Below are 18,148 nucleotides of genomic sequence, written 5' to 3'. Positions count from 1 at the left end.
CGATGCCTGGCCCATCTATAACTCAGAGCTCCTCCTCACCACAGGTAAGAGACCCAACCTGGTGGGCACCTGGGACCAGTGGACAAAAATGCTGCCCAATGCTCTCGAGGAACCCCAAGAATTGGACCTGATGGGGTCCTCCAAGGCAACATACTGTGTCAAATTTACTTTAGACATCAAAAAAATAATTGGCCAGAAACTGACCAGACCAAAATCAGATACGGGAAAGACACATCACCAATTAACAAAGCTTATAACCCTCCTGATTGGTGTAATTACACTGCTCGTGTGATCTCTGTATCCTCTCTTCACCTCAAAATACTACCCAAGGGAACATTTCTCATCTGTGGTGACTGAGTATGGGCTGGGATCCCCTCATGGCTACAGGGAGGTCCCTGTACCCTTGGAAAACTTTCTACCCTCACATCAAATATAACCTTGCTACATAACTGAAAAAAAGAAAGTGAATGAAAATGGCACAAAAGATCCTACACAGGATTTGATGAAAATTGCAATTCCAAATCATACGATTGGAACAAACCAAAAAGGATTGCTGTCTCCCTATTCTGACCATGGGTAGCTGCAGCTAAAGCCCTTGGCAAAGTGAATCACCATGGGTGCTGGCTCAGTAAGCAAGCCAGCCCTACATCGGCTGCCCTGAGCGATCTTTGAAAGGAAGAAGAGACCACAAGACATGCACCACTCCAAAATCAAGCAGCAATTGACTTCCTGCTGCTTGCCCATGGACACGGCTGCCCAGACTTCTCCTCTCTCTCCCTGCATCTGCCAAAGGCACTCGGCAAGCCAAGAGCTGAAATCACAAATGAGCTGAGAATCACTAAAGAGCTGATCTCACTAAAGAGCTGAGCTTGCTAAGACTGCCTGCAGCTCTGGGGCCTGCCTGAGGGGCCCGGACAGGTCGTGCTGAATTGGACTTCTCTGTCTTGGGCACCCACGGCAGCCGGGGCCAGGGAGACCCCGAAACGCCGGAGTCGCCTCAGGGACAAGGTGGGCATCGGGCACAGCTGGGACTCCATGGTCTCACACAGCTTTCCCAGCCTGAATGATTCCATGAGTCTGGGATTCTATGAAGGCATGAGTCAAAACAGATTTGAACTCCAAATCTACCATATACACAGATATTACACAGGTCAAAATTTACGTGAAAGAAATTAAAGATGATTCTTTAAGATTGAAAGAATCGTCTGTCAATGTTGCATACAGGTAAAGCCCTATAAGAGAAGAGCCTTGTTACCCTTGTAAAATGATGGCTCAGGCCTGCTGCTTGGGCTAAGTACAGCTAACAGCTAGCCTGACAAGTTCCTGTGAGAAAGGAATTTGCACCTGTGAGAGGAAAGACTTCTACCCACATCTTCTATGCAGGAGACAAGAATGGAAACAGCGTTAGAGAGGAAAGGTTTTGACTGACACCTAGATGAGCAACTACTAACCAATGAACTGAGTTGCAGTAAGTTAGTAAGCAATTAAAATGAAACACAATGCCTTCAGAAAACCATAGAAATATGAGCTGTGAAGAATAAAGATGGGCTCTTGTGCATGAAGAAATAGGTGTCTTGTCTGTCTCTACAGCGACATGTGAAGATAGCATTGCATGAACTGCCCTTGGGTTTAACATCTTCAGTGAAAAGTTAAACTGGGCCTCTCTATTAAGAAAGGGTTATTGGTTCAAATGTCCTTGTCCTTGAAGAAAATTCAAAAGCCTTTACAGATTGATTATTGCTTATGTAAATACAAACACCTTCATGTAAACATGTGGAAATATATTCTGATTGAATATATTCAATTATCGTTATTGACAGACCAATGGAAGAGAAAAAATAATCAGATTTTGTAGGCTGACGTCTTCCCTCTAATACCTGGCCTTTCTGGCTGAGATGCCAAACTCATGACCACACTGCTTAATTCTTTTTCAGTTCAAGATGATGCAGAGTTGTGAGAAAAGCTGTGCCTCCAATGAGGCCTGGCCTTGTACACATCTAATAAAAATAATATTTCTGAGTTTGAAGTTTCTCAAAAGACAGATCTTGGCCTTGGAAATGCAACTCTCAGTCAGTGACTGTTGTCAGAATGTGCAATAAAATGCAGCTTGTGCCTCTTCTGTGTTTATCTTTTGTGTGCAGGTTGTAGGGTTTGTTGTGTGTTGCTGCTTTTCCCCTGCTCTTTTCCCCGCAGTGTTTGGGGAGCAGAGGTGCAGCGGCCCCGGGAGGGCTGTGGCAGCCGAGCCGGGCCAGCCCCGGCGGGCTGGATTCACGGCCGCAGGGCCCTGCTGGGAGATGGAAAATGGGATGATTGGCTCTGGCAATTAAGGGATGAGTATTGTGTGAATATTGAGAGAAGCTTTATTGGTGTACAGTTATGTTATTGCAGTTTAGATGGCCTCTGTTCTCCCCATAGTTTTCCTGTGGGCAGCGCCTTCCCTCTCCCCTGTGGGCGGCACAGGCCCCGCTCCGGCCCAGAGCTGTGTTTGTGTGCCTTGAAAACGTGGTGCTCTAGGGTTTTTAAAAGTTTATTTTAGTTTCTGACTAAATTCTGATTGTTTTATGTAGTTTTACAGTTACTGGAGAGATTGAAAAGCGGTAAATGCAGCGCCTTATTACCTATCAAATTTTAACATGGTCTGATCTCTTTAAGAAGAATGCTAACACATTTGCCATATAAAATGATGCCAGATACTGTCACTAAAAGCTGTTGGGTTGTTCAGCAATATGCTAAATTGCACATTATTATATTTATTTCCCAGTAACCCTGCACTTTGAAAAGTCTTACTGAATTTCTGTTTCCATGGAATTTGCAGTTACCATGGGTTTTACTCATAACTGATTTACTTCTAATTCTAATATGCTTGTTACAACTTTAATGCCTCCAGTACACCATCATGCTGTTATTTCACTTACAGCTTGTTCACCTTTAAGTTGTCTTTTTGTGTTAATAACCTTAGACTGAGGTACATCATGTCATATCTATAACTTTTAAGAATGTTCATTTGAATTCTGTTAAATTAAGGCCAAATATTGTAACGCTCAGTTACCTTCTTGAATAAGGTTAAGTTTTATTAAGTAAATTTTGGTAGATTTTATTTCTGTTAAGTTTCAGTTTTACTTAGTTTGAACAATGATCTATTCCAGCTTTTTATGGATCCAGTTATGTTCGGTATTAATAGTGATTAACTTTGAGTTCTCTTGAGAGTGCTTTTTGTTCTACTAAGGTGATAATGAAATTATGTTTATTAATTTGAAATCCTTTTAGGGCTGGGTTTTATTGAGTTCATCTTGTTAAGCTCTATTGATGTCGAAAGGAATTTATATCAGGTTTGAGTGTTATTTAATCTGAGATATCATAAATTTTATGAGTGAGCTGTTCAGTGTTTCCTTTGTTGCATTTTTTGTGTCATAAATACATTCATGTTTGTATTCCTGTTTTTATAGCCAGCTTTTCATATGTTTTACCATCTTTTGGTGTAACTATCTACAAGACAGGTGTCATTTCAGGATCCTTCTTTTGTTCTCTAGCTGCTCATGTATCTCTTAGACCAGACTACCCCTCTAGCTGGGCTCTGCACTGGGGCTCCATGGTTTGACCTAGTGCTGCCTCATGATTTTCAAGTATTTTTCAGAGTTCCAGGAAATGATATCTCAGCTTTGTCAGAAGTCTTCTCTAAACTGATGGTATTGTGACATCTACTCTAAGCAATCAGATGCAGTCCCAATTGTTATTACAGAACCACTCCAACAGTTTGCTGTGTTTAAAGCATCTCCATGCTAAAGAAATTTTGGAGGAGACGGCTATTGGATGGTTCATCAGTCTTTCACCCCTAGACCTTTACTCCTAAGTGCTATTCTTAGGAGCCTTGTTTAAAATTACATTTATGGAATTCTCTCCCACTTAGAACTTGGGTGGTGGCCAGGCCTTACCTCTGCCTGGACAGGAAATTGCCAACAGACCCAGATGTTTTCTGCATCAAAACTAGATTTGAGTTGCTTTGACTTTGCAATTTGACCCTCCATACATGACAGTTGAACTATTTTTAAAGGGAGCTTGGGAATTATGATCTGGAAATAATTATCCAAGTCCCCACTGAATCGAGGTTTGTCAGCTGTTTGCAGACTCTGGGATGATGGTACATTATTTCAGAGATTTCTATTTATTTCATTCCACCTATGTTGTTAGTTTTGTCTGCTATTAGAAATATTCCTGAGCGTTGTATCCAAATTATTCCTAATTGCTGTAAGTTTCTTGTCCACTACATGTATTATTTTGCTACGATGTTTCTTCATACTCATAACAAAAGACATGCATCTCATTCTTATTTAAAAAAAAAAAAAAGAGGAATGAATGCCTTAAGAACATTCAAGTAATGCAATATGTACATGAGAAATTTGGACGACTAATCATTTTGAATCATGCAATATTTACATTAGAAACTTGGAAAAAGATCATCTCATCTAAATCCCAGTGGAGTGTCCCACAGGGAAGCCTAATTGATTCATTAACTTCAGGAGAAGAGATGCCTGTGTTTTATCACCAACAGCTCAAAGCAGTCACCTGTTCATTCCATCAGATACTGATCAGCTCTGAAGAAATGAGGCCCAGTGGAAAGAGAAATAACCTCATCCCCTTGCAGCCTTTGTGGCCAGAACAGGAAGAGGAGTAGGACTGCCAAGACACAGCTGTGCCTGGAAACTGACAGAGGCAATTGGCCAACAAAAGCCTCATGGCATCATCATGGGACAGTGCTCCTCCCAACCTTCTTCAGTCCTTCCCTGTTCCAGCTCCAGGAGGACATTCAGTGATGTCCAAGATCAACATTTCCAGCTAATGGACCTTCTCCTACTTCTCAGCTAATTGGAAACAATGGCCATTTCTTTCCATTTCCCTAAGAGACATTGGACATTATTCTTTTGTTTGCTCATGCTGCAAAACCCTGTGTCAATGACTTGACAGAATTGGGTAAGTTTTGTTGATTGGAACTGGTCTTTTATGTATCTTACCCCACATCTAACAGATAACCAGTGATAACCTTCATGAGATCATACCCTCCCAAGAGTGAGCTGTTTCAACATCAGAACATAGGAGCCTTTTTTAAATGAACAAAAAGGGGGAGATGTCAGAGACAGGTAGAATAATGATAAAAGAAAGGCCTTATGAAACCAGGCCTTGTTCTGCTATATTAACAGCTGGCCCGTCATCTCTTCTAAGTGCAGCTAAGCAGTCACAAGTTCCCATGTGAAGTTATTTTGAGAATGAGACTTGGTGGCCAATCTGATCTGAGGGTGAAAAACAAATGCACCTGCAAGAACAAGGGATTTGTCCCATGAGAATCAGTGAAGAGAATAGGTAACAATACAAAGAATACAACAGAGAGATTTGATGCACAAGTAAAATATATTTTATTATCCAACAGAATAACTGGCATAACTAATAATAAGAAATCTATTAACTAACTAAAGTGGCACATTAGGTTTGTCAAACTGTATAAAATAAGTTGTGTGAATAAAATAAAGAGTTCTTCTCCAGCTCAGCTGGGTTCTCTGGGATTTTGGTTCCTCCCTTCTTTCAGGCTTTGGCTTCCCCCTTCTTTGGGGCTTTGGGTTCCTTCTTCTTTGGGGTTTTGGTCTCTCTCTTCTCTGGCACTTTGGCTTCCCCCTTCTTTGGGGCTTTGGGTTCCTTCTTTTTTGGTGCCTTGCTTTCCTTCTCTGGGATTTTGATTTCCTTCCTCTCTGGGCATTTGGTTTCCTTCTTTTCTGGAGCTTTGCTTCTCTTCTCTGGAGATTTGGTTTCCTTCTTTAGGATTTTCAATTCCTTCCTCTCTGGTGCTTTGCTTTCCTTCCTCTCTGGGATTTTGATTTCCCTCTTTTCTGGAGGTTTGTATTTCTTTTCTGGGAGTTTGTTTTCAATCTTCTCTGGAGCTTTGGTTTCCTTGTTCTCTGGGAATTTGGATTCCCTCTTATCTGGATGTTTGTTTTTCTTTTCTGGGAGTTTGTTTTCAATCTTCTCTGGAGCTTTGGTTTCCTTCTCCTTCGGGAATTTGGATTCCCTCTTCTCTGGAGGCTTGTATTTCTTTTCTGGGAGTTTGTTTTCAATTTTCTCTGGAGCTTTGGTTTCCTTCTTTGCTGGGAATTTGGATTCCCTCTTTTCTGGAGGTTTGTATTTCTTTTCTGGGAGTTTGTTTTCAATCTTCTCTGGAGCTTTGGTTTCCTTCTTCTCTGGGAATTTAGTTTCCTTCTTCTCTAATAATGCTTTGGTGTCCTTCTTCTCTGGGGCCTTGCTTTCCTTCCTCTCTGGGAATTTGGTTTCCTTCTTTTCTGGAGGTTTGCTTTTCTTTTCTGGGAGTTTGGTTTCTATCTTGTCTGGGGCTTTGGTTTCCATCCGCTCTGGGATTTTGGTATCCTTCTTCTCTGGGGCCTTGCTTTCCTTCTTCTCTGGGGGTTTGGTTTTCCCCTTCTCTGCTTTTGGAGGTTCCTTCCCCACAGAGACACCCTTCTTTGCTTTCTTCTGCTTCTCTTTCTCCTTCTGCCTCTCTTCCTCCGCCAAGGCTTTTGTCTCCTCCTCAAGCTTTGGAGCCGGCCGCTTCAGCTCCCTTCTGCAGACAAAACAGAAAACATGGCTGAGAGTCAGCACCAGAACCTTGGGCTCACTCGTCCTGGCTGGCCCTGCACTTCATTCCTTGACCCTGAGGCCAGGCAGCAGCGCCAGACCATTTCCGTGAATTCTCCTCAACCCACAGAGGTTGGGAACATCCCAAGGGAGGGCAGTGGTGGAAGGGCACCTCCAGGACCAGCCAAGCCTGAGCCTTGCCATCAGAAGGGCTTGACTGTGCAAGCTCCCTCTCCAGGCACAGCCAGACACCTCCAGCCCACTGCCAAAGGCTGATCCACCAGCTCTCTGCGCTGTGCCTGAAAATGCCCTTTGTCTCTTGACTTCCCAGTTTCAAGCAGAGCACAGAGTGCCAACGCCTGCTGATCTCTCCTGCAATTCTTACTCAGCTCATTCAGCTCCCTTCTCCCTGGGCACAGCTGAAGCAGGATTTCAATGAGTTCGGATTTCAGCTGAGGCTTAGAAGCAATTCACATTGATCAGGATGTCAGTTAGACAGGCAGACCATAGGTTAATGATGATTAGATGCTTCAGCCAGAGCTGATTGTTGTATTGTTTACCATTATGAGCTGGTGCCGCCCGCCGGGGTTAATAAACATACCACTTTCTAACTTTAATGAGTTAGACAGTCTCTGTCCGTGAGCCTCGGTTTAACAACTCATAGCCTGATCCTAAATGAGAATAATCCCATCAGTCAGAAAGCAAAGGCTGCAGGAACTGCTCTCCTGCAAGACAGGCTCTTGTCAGCCAGATTTCCTGCTGGAAGCCAGCTGTGACCAAGCCAGCTGGTGCTGTCTGCCATGGAAACCATCTGAAGCAGCCTCGTCCCTCTCCTCCCCATGAAACCAACTTCAGCCTGGCCTGAAGGAAGTCCTGATGCACAGGCTTGCTTTAAGCAGCCTCCACTCCCAGCTCACACTTGGCCTGTGTGTCCTGAGCTGGGCTGCCCTGCTGGAGCAGAGCTTCTCCTGTGCTTGCCCACTGCTGCAGCTGAAGGGGATCCCCAAGGACAGGAGCTTTTATGGCTGCTGCCCCACCATCAGGAGAACCCTGGCAGATCAGCACTGCAAGGACTTCATCTGTGGCAGCACCAGCACCCAAACCAAGGTTTGGTCTGTGCCCCACGCCTGCCCACACCACAATCCCACTGTTTTGGTGAAGAAGGGAGATGATGAAGAAGATGTGACTCAACACCATGGAGCTAAAGACACCTCTAGAGGCAGTGCCAAGGCAGGGCCAGAGCCCAGCTCCCTGCAGGCAGCATCTGAGCCAGGAGGGCTCACCACTAAACTAGAGAAGAAGATGCTCTGTCCCAACAGAAGAAGGTGCTTCCTCTCTTGGGAGCCAGGGAGCTAAGAGTGGCCATCCCTGTGCTGCTTCTGGCCTTTGCTATGCAGCACCTCTGAGCTCAGAGTCCTTGGAGCAGGGAAGCCCTGCAGGGACAGTAACCCATGGAGAGCAGGAACCCATGGCAGGCTTACTCACCTCTCCCTGAGAGGTGCCCCAGAGCCACAGTTGATCTCCTGGGGGCTCGGGGAGCAGCTGACACGTGAGGCCTCCCCGGGCACCAGCACCTCGGAGCTGGGGCCTCCCTCCACGTGGCACAGCGCCGTGGCACTGGAGATGCTGTTGAGGTGGCCAGAGAAGGGCAAGGAGACCTGCTGGCTCTCTCCTGGCTGCAACACACCTGACACTGGCAGGATACTGGAAGCCTGCATGGAAGACAGGAGAGATGGAGGTGTTGAGCATGGAAATGGATGCAGAAGAGCATCTTGGAGCAAAGTGCAGCTGCAGCCAGAGGGGCCTATTCCCCAAACACTGCCAGAATCACCCTGATCTCATCCTGCATCCATGCCACTGACCAGTGCAGGGACCATGGGGAAAATCTCCTCCCATCCTCACGGGTCAATGCATTCATTAGTACATTACATGAAAGTGAACTGGGATGTCTCCTGGCACTAGAAATTCTCTCTGATGCACAACTTACCTTGAAAAAGTTTCAAAACTTACTGCTTTTAGAAAAGGAGGAGACTCAGAGTGAGAGCTCTTGGAGCTGAGCAAAGGACTCCAGCCCAGCTCATCTGACTCCTGAGGCTCTTCCCCTCTCTCTCTGATTTAAATGCTGCTCCCTCAAGGTGCTACAGCAAAAGCTCCTGCAAAACCTTCCTCTGGACAACTTGAGGAGTTGCAGGGGGAGCAGTGCCCTCCATAGGGGCTGCACAGCATCCTTGGGCAGCCCAACAACGTGTCCTGCACGGCCTCTCCAACACCCAGCTGCTCCAGCAGCACTTTGTGCTGGGCCTGCAGGGATGGGAGGCCCCTCTGTGGCCAATGCTCAGGGCCACCAGTGGCACTGGCAGCTCCAGCCCTGCTTGCCACACTGACAGTGTGCAAGGGAGACAGATTCCCTCTTCCCTTCTCCGCTTCCAGGGCAGTGTGTGGTGCGCCCACGGAGCACCTGAATCCCTCCAGGCCTGCTGGGAGGTGAGGGTTTGCAGGAGCTTGTGGTGGCACCTGAAAAACAAGCCATTCCCTACGCCTGCAGGAAGAAACAGCCACTTTGCCAAGTCCCAGTTTGTAAGACAGCTTCAGGGCCAGCAGTGCAAGAGCAGCTCTCGGGTGACAGCAGAGACCTGCAAACAGGGAGTCTGGCTGGGCTGGGAAGAGGGCACATGGAGATCAGGACTCATCCCAGCTTGCTCTGCCAAGGAAGCTGCAGCTCTTCCCATCATGATGCAGATGAAAGCCTCATCTTGCATTGGGAAGGCAACAAGGCAAAAAATCCCACACTCAACACAGGCCTGTAGGATCTGAGTGAGCTTCTCCAAGGAAAACTCTCCTATTTCTCCCTCCCACTCCCCCATGTCCAGCCACTGGCCCTGCTGCCCAGCCACTGTCAGGGCACAGGACAGCAGGGCAGCAAAAAGGGAGCTCAGCAGGAGCATGACTTGCTGGTGGCAGGCTGGGGAGGCAGCACAAGCAGTAGGTGTACAAGAAAATCTACCTCTGCTCCTGAAGACTGGGTCAAATCCTGCTCTTCAGTCAGGGCTGTGGCTGCCTCCTGCTTTCCAGCCTTGAAGTGCCTCCATCGAGACGCTGGGCAATGCAAACATGTTCTCATCTCCTTTGGTGGTTGGGGAGTGAATTGAGGTGGGTGAAGCTCATCTCTGGAAAAGAAGATAACTGTGAACAGGGACCTGCAGTGGGAGGGAGGGACACCTGCACCAGCAGCTCCTGGTCAGGATGCAGCCCCTGGCTGGCTGCTGGCACCTTGAACTGAGAAATGCTTTGATCCAGCCCTTCCCAATCCAGGCTGGAGCAGGTCTGCTCTAAAGGCAGCCCAGGAATGACCCTGAGCTGCTGCAGCAGCTGCAACTGCTTGCACTGAGGAACTGCAGAGGACAGGGATGAACACCCTGTGGGCATGCAAAAAGCACAGTGGGAGAGGAAAAGACAGAGAAGGCAAGCAAAAAGGGCAGATTTGAGACATCCAGGGGCAGACCCAGGCAGTGACAGCCAGCACAGCCCCCCCAGGGCCCAACAGCAGAAACTCTGCAGCTCCACCAGGTATTTATCAGGAATGTTTCCCTGACACTGCTGGGGGCTTGGCTGACATTTTCCAACACTCCCAGGGGACTCAGGTGGCATTCCCCATGCATACAGACATACATACATAGGCTGTAGTGCTGGGATCCTGCCAGACTCCGCCAGCCTTGGGCTTGGAGAGGATTCTGCCCGCCGTCCAGAGCTCCATAACTGTTTTCTCTGTCCCAGGAAGCAGGCAAGAAACATTTTTAAAAAAACCCAAAGCAAACCACAACAGGGAAACCTAAAAATCCTTAAACAGCTCAACCCTGCTCTAGTTATTTCTTTAGGGACAGCTACCACTCTCCAGCTGAAATGCTGGGCTTTTGGAGAAAAAAGAAAAAGCAAATTACATGTTCACCTCCAAATTTAAAAGGATCAAGGTAAGAGAACCTTTCAAACTACAAATTATTGGCCCAAAGGTAAAAGCTTTGCAAGAAATCTCTAGTTCAGATCAGGCTGACAGTTAAACAACTGGTTCCTCTCGTGGGGAGAAACCCTCCTCTTTAAGGTAAGCAGTCTGAGAGTTGAAAGCAACTGTTCTGTCAAACCTCAGGCTCCCTGGCACAGCCTGCCTTGCCTGTCCTTCCTCTTCACTGATTTACATGCAGTGCCACAATGGCCCAGGTTCAGATGTTTGGTGCCATTCAGGGAATTTGGCATTGTCATTTCCTTATGTTTTAATCTAAGTTTCAATCCTTGCAACCACTCTTGAAATGCCAGCCTTCCTTTTTTTTACAGAAAGCTCAAGGTTCCCAGAAGTCTTCTGACATCCCCTTTTGTGCTCAGAGAGATACCATTTCCAAACAGATGTTTCCAAAGTTAACAGCATTTTCAAGAGTAATGCACTAAAGTGACCCTGGATTCCAGCTCAGACCAACGACGTTCTGTGCCAGACACTGAGATTACCACCCGTGAGGCACGAGCTGTTTGTGCCACCCATCCCTCCTGGCCTTCTCCACAGCAGCCTGTGCCTGTTTTCCCCAGCAGAATCCCTGTGCCCTTTGCAGCCTGCCAGGAGCAGCTGCACAGAGGCACACATCTCCCCTGCACTCACCAGTGGGTTTCTCTCATCCCCGAACACGCCGATGAGAACATTGGTGCGATGCGCGCCCAGCGCCTGCACTTCCACCAGCACTGGGATCTCTGCAGTGCTGTGAGGCTGGACAATCCCACAGGGCTTGGGGCTGGAGTAGAGCACAGCAGAGTCCTCCTTGCGTTTCTGCAAGAGACACAATGAAATGCAGCTTCAGAGGCACCTCTGAAGAAACTTTACACTCCCTAACATCCACCGCAACAGCAACTGACACACGTCTTTAAAAATGCCCAGGACAAAGGTAAAAGGCACAAACAAGATGCAAGAATTGTAGGCTTAGCATTCCCAGGGCATCCTGCAAGGAGACTGCTAGCACAGGCACTGGTGTCTGTGGATGCAGCAGCTTTCACAACCCTCTAAGATCTCCCACAAGAAAACACCCTGAAGACTAGAACATCAACTGTTCCCTCAGCAGGTTAAACTGCATCCTCAAGTTTACATTCGGGTAGGATCCTGTTCTCAGCAGATCTTTAAGACTGAATAGAAACCAGCAAGGTCATGTCCAAATCCTTTTTTTCCCCTAATCAGCTGCTCAATAATATTTGAGAGGGGGAGGTGGATGGGATGCCAAACCTGTTCAATGAGCCCGTAGCAGCCAGGCAGGTGGCTGGGATTCCTAATCAGGAACTTCTTCTCATATGGCACCTTCAGGAGGCACTCATCATATTGCAGCACGTGGGGGGACACTTGCAGCTTTGGAACGAGACATCTGGACAAAGAGATGAGCCCAGGGGAATCAGAGATACTGAGAGAATGGAGAACATTTACCCGCAAAGATTGTAAAACAGAGCATAACACATTGGTCACTGTCAAATGGGCATTGAACAGCCCTGCAGTGATAAATTGCCTTCTACGTCTTCCCACTCCAACAGGTCTTGTCAAGGAGGGGCAAACCCTGAGAGGCAGCAGCCAGAGGCTGCCAAGTGCCCCAGGCAGAGCACTTTGTCCCACAGCTGCCTCAGCCCCTCCTTTCCCCAGGAAGGCTTGCAAGGACTCCTGTAACACTCCCAGTGATCCATGAGCTCTAGGGGAGCCTTCCCAACAAGGAACAGAGCTCACTAAGGCTCAAGGAACACATAACTCCAGTGCCCAGGAAAAATGACTCCCTTCTCTGCCATGGTGCTGTTGCCCTGCCTGGGAACTCAGCTGCTTGCCCCAGCCTTGGAGGGCACGGGACACCAGCTGCCCTCCAGAGTGGCTGATCAGCCCCTCCCAGGCCCTACAGCTCCCTGGCTCCTTCCCTCCACAGCTCCAGGCACTGACTGTCCCCAGCCCACCTGCTTGACAAAATGCCAGCCCAGGCACTGCCTAGATGGCTCTGCCTGGGAGAGGGAACAGCCCCAGGGAACTGCATCCCTCCTGGCATTCCACTGACACCCACAGCAGCACAGCAGGATGGAATTCTGCTGCAGCAACAACCACTTTTGATCTCAGCTCTGAGAACATTCAAGCTCAGAATGGGAAGCAGAGGGAAGGAGAAAATCTAGAGCTGAGCTGCCACATCAAGGGCTGCTTTCCCCTCCTGAGACCTTGCCCTCAGCACTCTTGCTGGCAGCCACTTCCCCCCTGCCACGTGCCCTCATGAACAGAACCAGAGCCTGGCTCTCAGCAGGCTGCTTGCTGTGTCCCAAACCAGTGCACGGTGCTCGCACCCAGCACAACTCCACCTCTTGCAGCAAGAAGGAGAGGAGGCCCTGGGGAAATTTGTTCCACCTCAAGCACCAAAAGCCAGGCCAAGAAATGATCTCATTCCTGGTGCCTTCAGAAAAGGGCCCAGGACCCTGCTGGGCTGGGACCAGGGCTGCTTTTCACCACAGGCTGCTGTCCAAGCTCTGCTCTTCTCATGCCCAGCTGGCACAACATGAGCTCATGAACCAGCACTTCTCCTTGGCAGCTGCAGCCAGCAAAGCCTGGGCAAGGCAGGGGCTGGGGGAGGCCAGGGAAGGGCTGGTACCTGGCTGTGATGACCAGTGATGCCACTCCCTTGCCAAAACCCTCCAGATCCACCAGCATTTTCCTGTAGAACTCCATCACCGAGTTGGAACACAGGGTCACCTGGTGGAAGAGAAGAACAGGAAATTCTTCCTTACAAAAGCTCATTATCCACGTGTGATATCCTCCAGTCCTTGAGGGAAGATTTTGTCTTAATTCTGCTGCTGCTCCATGTGTAGAGCACAGTCTCAAAGCAACAAAAGCCTTCTGGCAATAGCAGATGTGTTAAACACACCTTGCTATCAGGGCATAGCTCAGCTACATTAAAACATTAGACTAAAGCTCTATGAACCACTGTATTCAAATTAAGGCCCCAATTTCTCATCTGACTACAATGACATAAATGCAGAAGAAATCTGACTTGAACACAACGAGTTCAGCTTTACAGCAGGAAGCTGAGGGCAAAGTGTGGCCCAGCAGGTGCTGGGCAGTTCATGACTGCAGAGTTTTTTGTCCCCACTGGAGATTCCTGCAGTGAACACAAATCCTTCTGCTCCCCAGGAGAGGGGAAATGAGACCAAGAAGAAAAGCTAACTGCTTTCTACAATGACATCTCTCTAACAGCCACCTTTTGCCCTCATCTTTGCTCTGCCCACTTGCAATCAAATAAATGGCTCTCAAGAACACAAGAGTGACTTCTGGCCTTGACCATATGGTATGTGACCTCAGCATATGATTTTGGAAAGAAAATAGTGCTCCTTGAGGAATACCCCGAGTAAGGCAGCTAGCAGAGGTCTCAGAGCAGTGCAGATCTCTCACTCACACCATGCTCAAAGCTGGCAGCAGAGCTAAAGCCCTCCCACGCTCCAGTGCAGCTGCAGCCCTGGTGCTGAAGCGTCTCTGGCTGCACTCTGCCCGTACCTGGATGTCCTGGTGTCCCTGGGGCAGGATGGTCCCTCGGCTGGGAGTGATTGTAAACTCCCGGGGCTCCACATACAAGTGAACGCCCTTCCTCCAGGCTGGGTCACTGTGGCAGCGGATCTGATCCACGCTGTCCACAGCCGGCTGCGTGCCATCGAACGACATGCGGAGCTGGAACGTCACGGGCACCGGGGAGCTGTTAGTGAGCCGGCAGCACTGGGTGTAGGGAAAGCCTAGGAAAGGACACCAACATCCATTGAGGCTCCCATTGTGGCCTGACTCCTGCTGGGAATGGCCTGGCACAATGAAAGTGGCACTGGAGTTTAGCTCTGGATTATCTGAACTACAGCACACCCAGAAGCTGCATGAGGAATGAATCGTCACTCAGTTCCCTTTGACACAGATTGCAGACTGCAGCCTTGAAAATGCCCACTCCTAGCCCTGCTGAACACTGCAAGCTTCTCTCTTGGCGATGGGGAGGAGCTGCCTCACCTGCCCCAAACCAGCACCAGTGATCTCCCAGTGATGAGTGTGCACCCAGACCGAGCATTTCCTCTGAGAATTCAAGCTGTCAAATTCCCTGTTCAGCCTGCCAACACTCCCACCCTTTTCAAGACAGATAAACAGTGAGTCAGCATTGAGAAGAAGCTACAGCAAAAGAGATGATGGAATCAGGAACTAGAACGTGAGGCAAAGCACCCCAATGCAGCTTCTCTCTGCAGGATCCTAAAGGCGTCTCTTGGTTTGGGCCAAACAGACTGAGCACGAGACAGCTCAGAGCCCACTCAACTGGGGGCACACCCAAGCCTTGCTTGGAGATTGGCAATGAGGAACCAGGTCCCACCTCACCCAACAAATGGGGACAGCACACCCATGCTGCTCACTGGGGTTGCTGCCTGCAAGGCTTTACCCCACTGGAGCTCTGGGATTTGCTTTCCATGCTGGAAAGCCAGAGATGCAGCCACTCATGGTGGGGATGTCCTGCAGAGCCTGGAGAGCAGCCACAAGCTGCTCTGCAGTGGACATCTGGCTGGGCTGGCAGCTCTGTGGGGAGGAGACTTCTCCCCAGGCCTGCTCACCAAGAGGCACTGGAACACAGATGGGGAGAAAAAACAACTGCAGCTGCAGCCCAGAGCTTCTCTGTGCCCATCCCAGTGAGCACTGCCAGCTCCAGCAGTGACTCCAGCAGGGAGGCAAGAGAGGCACAACAAGGACAAACACAGATGGCAAAACCTCCAATGAGACTGAGCTCACCGCATGCAGACAACAGTCAACAGTTCCAAAGAAGCAAAGATACAACAGCTGCCTTCAGCTGAAGAGACCTTAGGAATGAAAGCAGATCCAGCAGGATCAGTCTCCTGGTTCAGAACCATAGTTCCATTGGTTGCCTTTCTTGTTTCATTTCTTCAAAAAGGCAACTTGACAAGTGCCTCCATGGTGATGCAGGGGGGGACAGAAGCAGCTCAGGAAAGGCAAGTAGTTTCCTTAAAAAGTCCATGACCTTCCTTGTTCTGGGTTCAGGCTTGGTAGTGAATGCTCCCCTTGGTCTGGGAAGGGGGATAGGGGTTTGGGGGTTTTGGCCCTGGGAGTGGGCTTTTCCCTTGGGGGTTTTTGGCAGCTGTGGCGTGATGCCGTGGGCGCTGTGCAGTGGGAGCTGAGGCTGGGCAGGGAGCGGAGCTTCCCTTCCTCCCGCTTGGGGATGGGAGCTCGGCCGCGTGCTGCTGCGGGAGGTTGTGTGCTTGGCCCCGGCACTGCCCTGGCTGCAGCTCAGCCTGGCACCCACCCTGCCTGCCTTCCCCGCTGCTGCCTGCTGCTCTGAGCCACTGCCCACATCCCCCTGCCCTCTGTCCCTCTGCAAAAGGAGCATTTCCCTCCTTCCCTCCTTCCCTGCCGCTGCCGGCTGGCAGGGGATCACTGCCCTGCCAGAGCCCACAGCTCCTCCTGCTGGGATCCTCACTGCACCAAAGGACAAAAATGGCACTTGGTGGCTGGCAAACGTCTGCTCTTGTTCTCTGGGCTCTCCTGATATAGTCTAGGAAAGAACTGTTATTCCTTTCCCCATCGTTTGAGCCCTGTAATTTCAAAGGTATCATCATTTGGAGGCAGGGGCTCATCTTTCCATTCCAGGAAGATCCCCGCCTTCCTTGGCAGACATCTGTCTTTTCAAGCAGGACAGAGACACCAGAAAATCCTGACTTTCTCTGCCTTGCTTCTGTTTGATCTGACAATGGCCAAATGCTCCCTGCGGCACCAGCAGCCTGCAGTTCCCACCCTGAAGAGGCTGCTGGGGCAGAGCAGGAGGGAGGGATGCTTTTCCCTTGGAAGGCACAGATCCCTCCCGCTGTGTCCCAGCCCAGGCAGCACTCACCAAAGGAGATGTCCCCGAAGTCGAGCTCAGGGAGGTCGAAGTGCAAACTCGGTCCAGTGACGCTGCCCCTGCATGGCGAGGACAGAGCAGGAAATGCCTTGGTTCAAGGAATTGCAAAGCTCCGGCTGGCGTGGCTCGGGGGCACCAACCTGGGGTCAGGGCACCGTGCCTTTCAAACCAGCACACACCATGTGCTCAGCACAGTGCCCCGGGGCACAGGAGGCAGCTAAAGCCAAGTGGCCAGCAGCCAGCAGCCACTGATGGGCTCTGGGCACAGGGCAGGCAGGAAAAGCCCCTGGGATGCTGCTGGTCCCATGAAGGACCCTGAACACACAGCCAGACATGGCTCTGGGCCTCAGTTTCCCCATCTGCAATGGGATGGGCATCAAGGTGTCCCCACAAACTTCTGTGACCAGCCCTTCCAGCCACAGGTTCCTGCTTTGCTACTTCTTAGCTGGAACTGCTGCTCCCACGGAGGAGCTTTCTCAGCAGAGTTTGACCCACACCATCATTACAGACACAGTTCTGAGCCATGAACCCAGGGCAGCCCCAAACATCCTCTGAAAAGAGCAGCAACACTTCTACACAGGGCACAGATGAATCCCAGAGGAAAGGAGCAGCTTGTCAGCAGTGCAGCAGCTGGCACAGCCAAGAGCAACAGCTTCAACAACCAAACAAGGGGGTCCTGAATCTAGCACAGCACCTCACCTGTCCTTGAACTCAGCAGACACACTCCAAAAGTCACCAACACCCACTGAAAGCAGCACTTGAAGCTGCACAACACTCCCCAGTTGATTTCATGGCTGATGCCAATCCATGCCCACTCTGCCTTGTGGTTAAAAATCAAGGCCCAGTGACCTGCGCCTTCTGTTGGATTCACAGGACTGCCCCTGGCTCTGCTCCACACATCTCAACAAGAGACACCTGCCCTTGCTCAAGGAGAAAGCTGCTGATGCACAAACATCCCATCACCAGTTTGGGGGAGGGACAGAGGAGAATCATTTATTGGATGGTGGAAGGTTCCCTCTTGATCTCCAAAATAAAAAAGCAACACTTTTCCTCCAAGAACAAAGCCAGCATCATTCTTTCTCCACTGGGGGCAGACCTACTCACCACTTTGCTCTTGCTAAGTAATAACTTCCTTGTTCTTTTTCATCCATCTCCCTCATCTTACTGCTATAATCCAGTGCAGATTGCTTTCATTTCTTCACTGCCTTGCCCCAGTGCCTCCCAAGAGCAGCAGCCTAGTTCCAAAGCTGCAGAGCAGCCAGCATCAGCTCTCCTGCTCCCACTGCATTATCCTAGCAGCACAAGGCTCAGGCTGGCAGGGACAAGGCCTCGTGCTGCTGTGGTGCTGAGCACTGAGCTCTGCCTCCCCTATCATCACCCCTTGTCCCTTGTGCTGGGCCAGGATGATCTCTTGCCATGGCACCAGCCCAGGGGATGATGCCCAAGTCCTTGGCACAGTTCCTGCTGCACAGTTCCCTGACTCCCACATCAGCCCTTGCCTGGCTGTGCACAGGAGGCACCAGAGCACTCTGGGCACAGCAGCTGGGAGCACGGCTTGTGCCCCACAGCATGGCCATGAGAGGTGAGGTGAGGCTGCTGCTGCCCATCTGGCATGGATTATT

The 18,148-nt window shown here is 49.7% G+C and overlaps 1 protein-coding gene and 1 pseudogene across 1 annotated transcript in view; both read right to left on the bottom strand.

Annotated features, from left to right (window-relative positions):
- Positions 1–18,148, bottom strand: part of LOC135292575 (zinc finger protein 208-like) — an 837,577-nt pseudogene that overhangs the window by 365,435 nt on the left and 453,994 nt on the right.
- The window catches only part of LOC135292481 (hydrocephalus-inducing protein homolog), a 31,262-nt gene continuing 18,498 nt past the window's right edge, over positions 5,385–18,148 (bottom strand). Inside the window, exons 11-17 of the mRNA XM_064406682.1 lie at positions 16,518–16,585; positions 14,150–14,382; positions 13,251–13,351; positions 11,870–12,005; positions 11,258–11,422; positions 8,101–8,327; positions 5,385–6,601 (exon numbers count right to left, since the gene is read on the bottom strand). Of these exons, the coding sequence (XP_064262752.1) occupies positions 5,575–6,601; positions 8,101–8,327; positions 11,258–11,422; positions 11,870–12,005; positions 13,251–13,351; positions 14,150–14,382; positions 16,518–16,585 (1,957 nt within the window). The 3' untranslated portion in view covers positions 5,385–5,574. The remainder of the gene's footprint in view (positions 6,602–8,100; positions 8,328–11,257; positions 11,423–11,869; positions 12,006–13,250; positions 13,352–14,149; positions 14,383–16,517; positions 16,586–18,148) is intronic.

This window comes from Passer domesticus, unplaced genomic scaffold (assembly GCF_036417665.1).
Source record: "Passer domesticus isolate bPasDom1 unplaced genomic scaffold, bPasDom1.hap1 HAP1_SCAFFOLD_37, whole genome shotgun sequence".
NCBI lineage: Eukaryota > Metazoa > Chordata > Aves > Passeriformes > Passeridae > Passer > Passer domesticus.
This window is presented reverse-complemented; position numbering and strand designations above follow the sequence as displayed.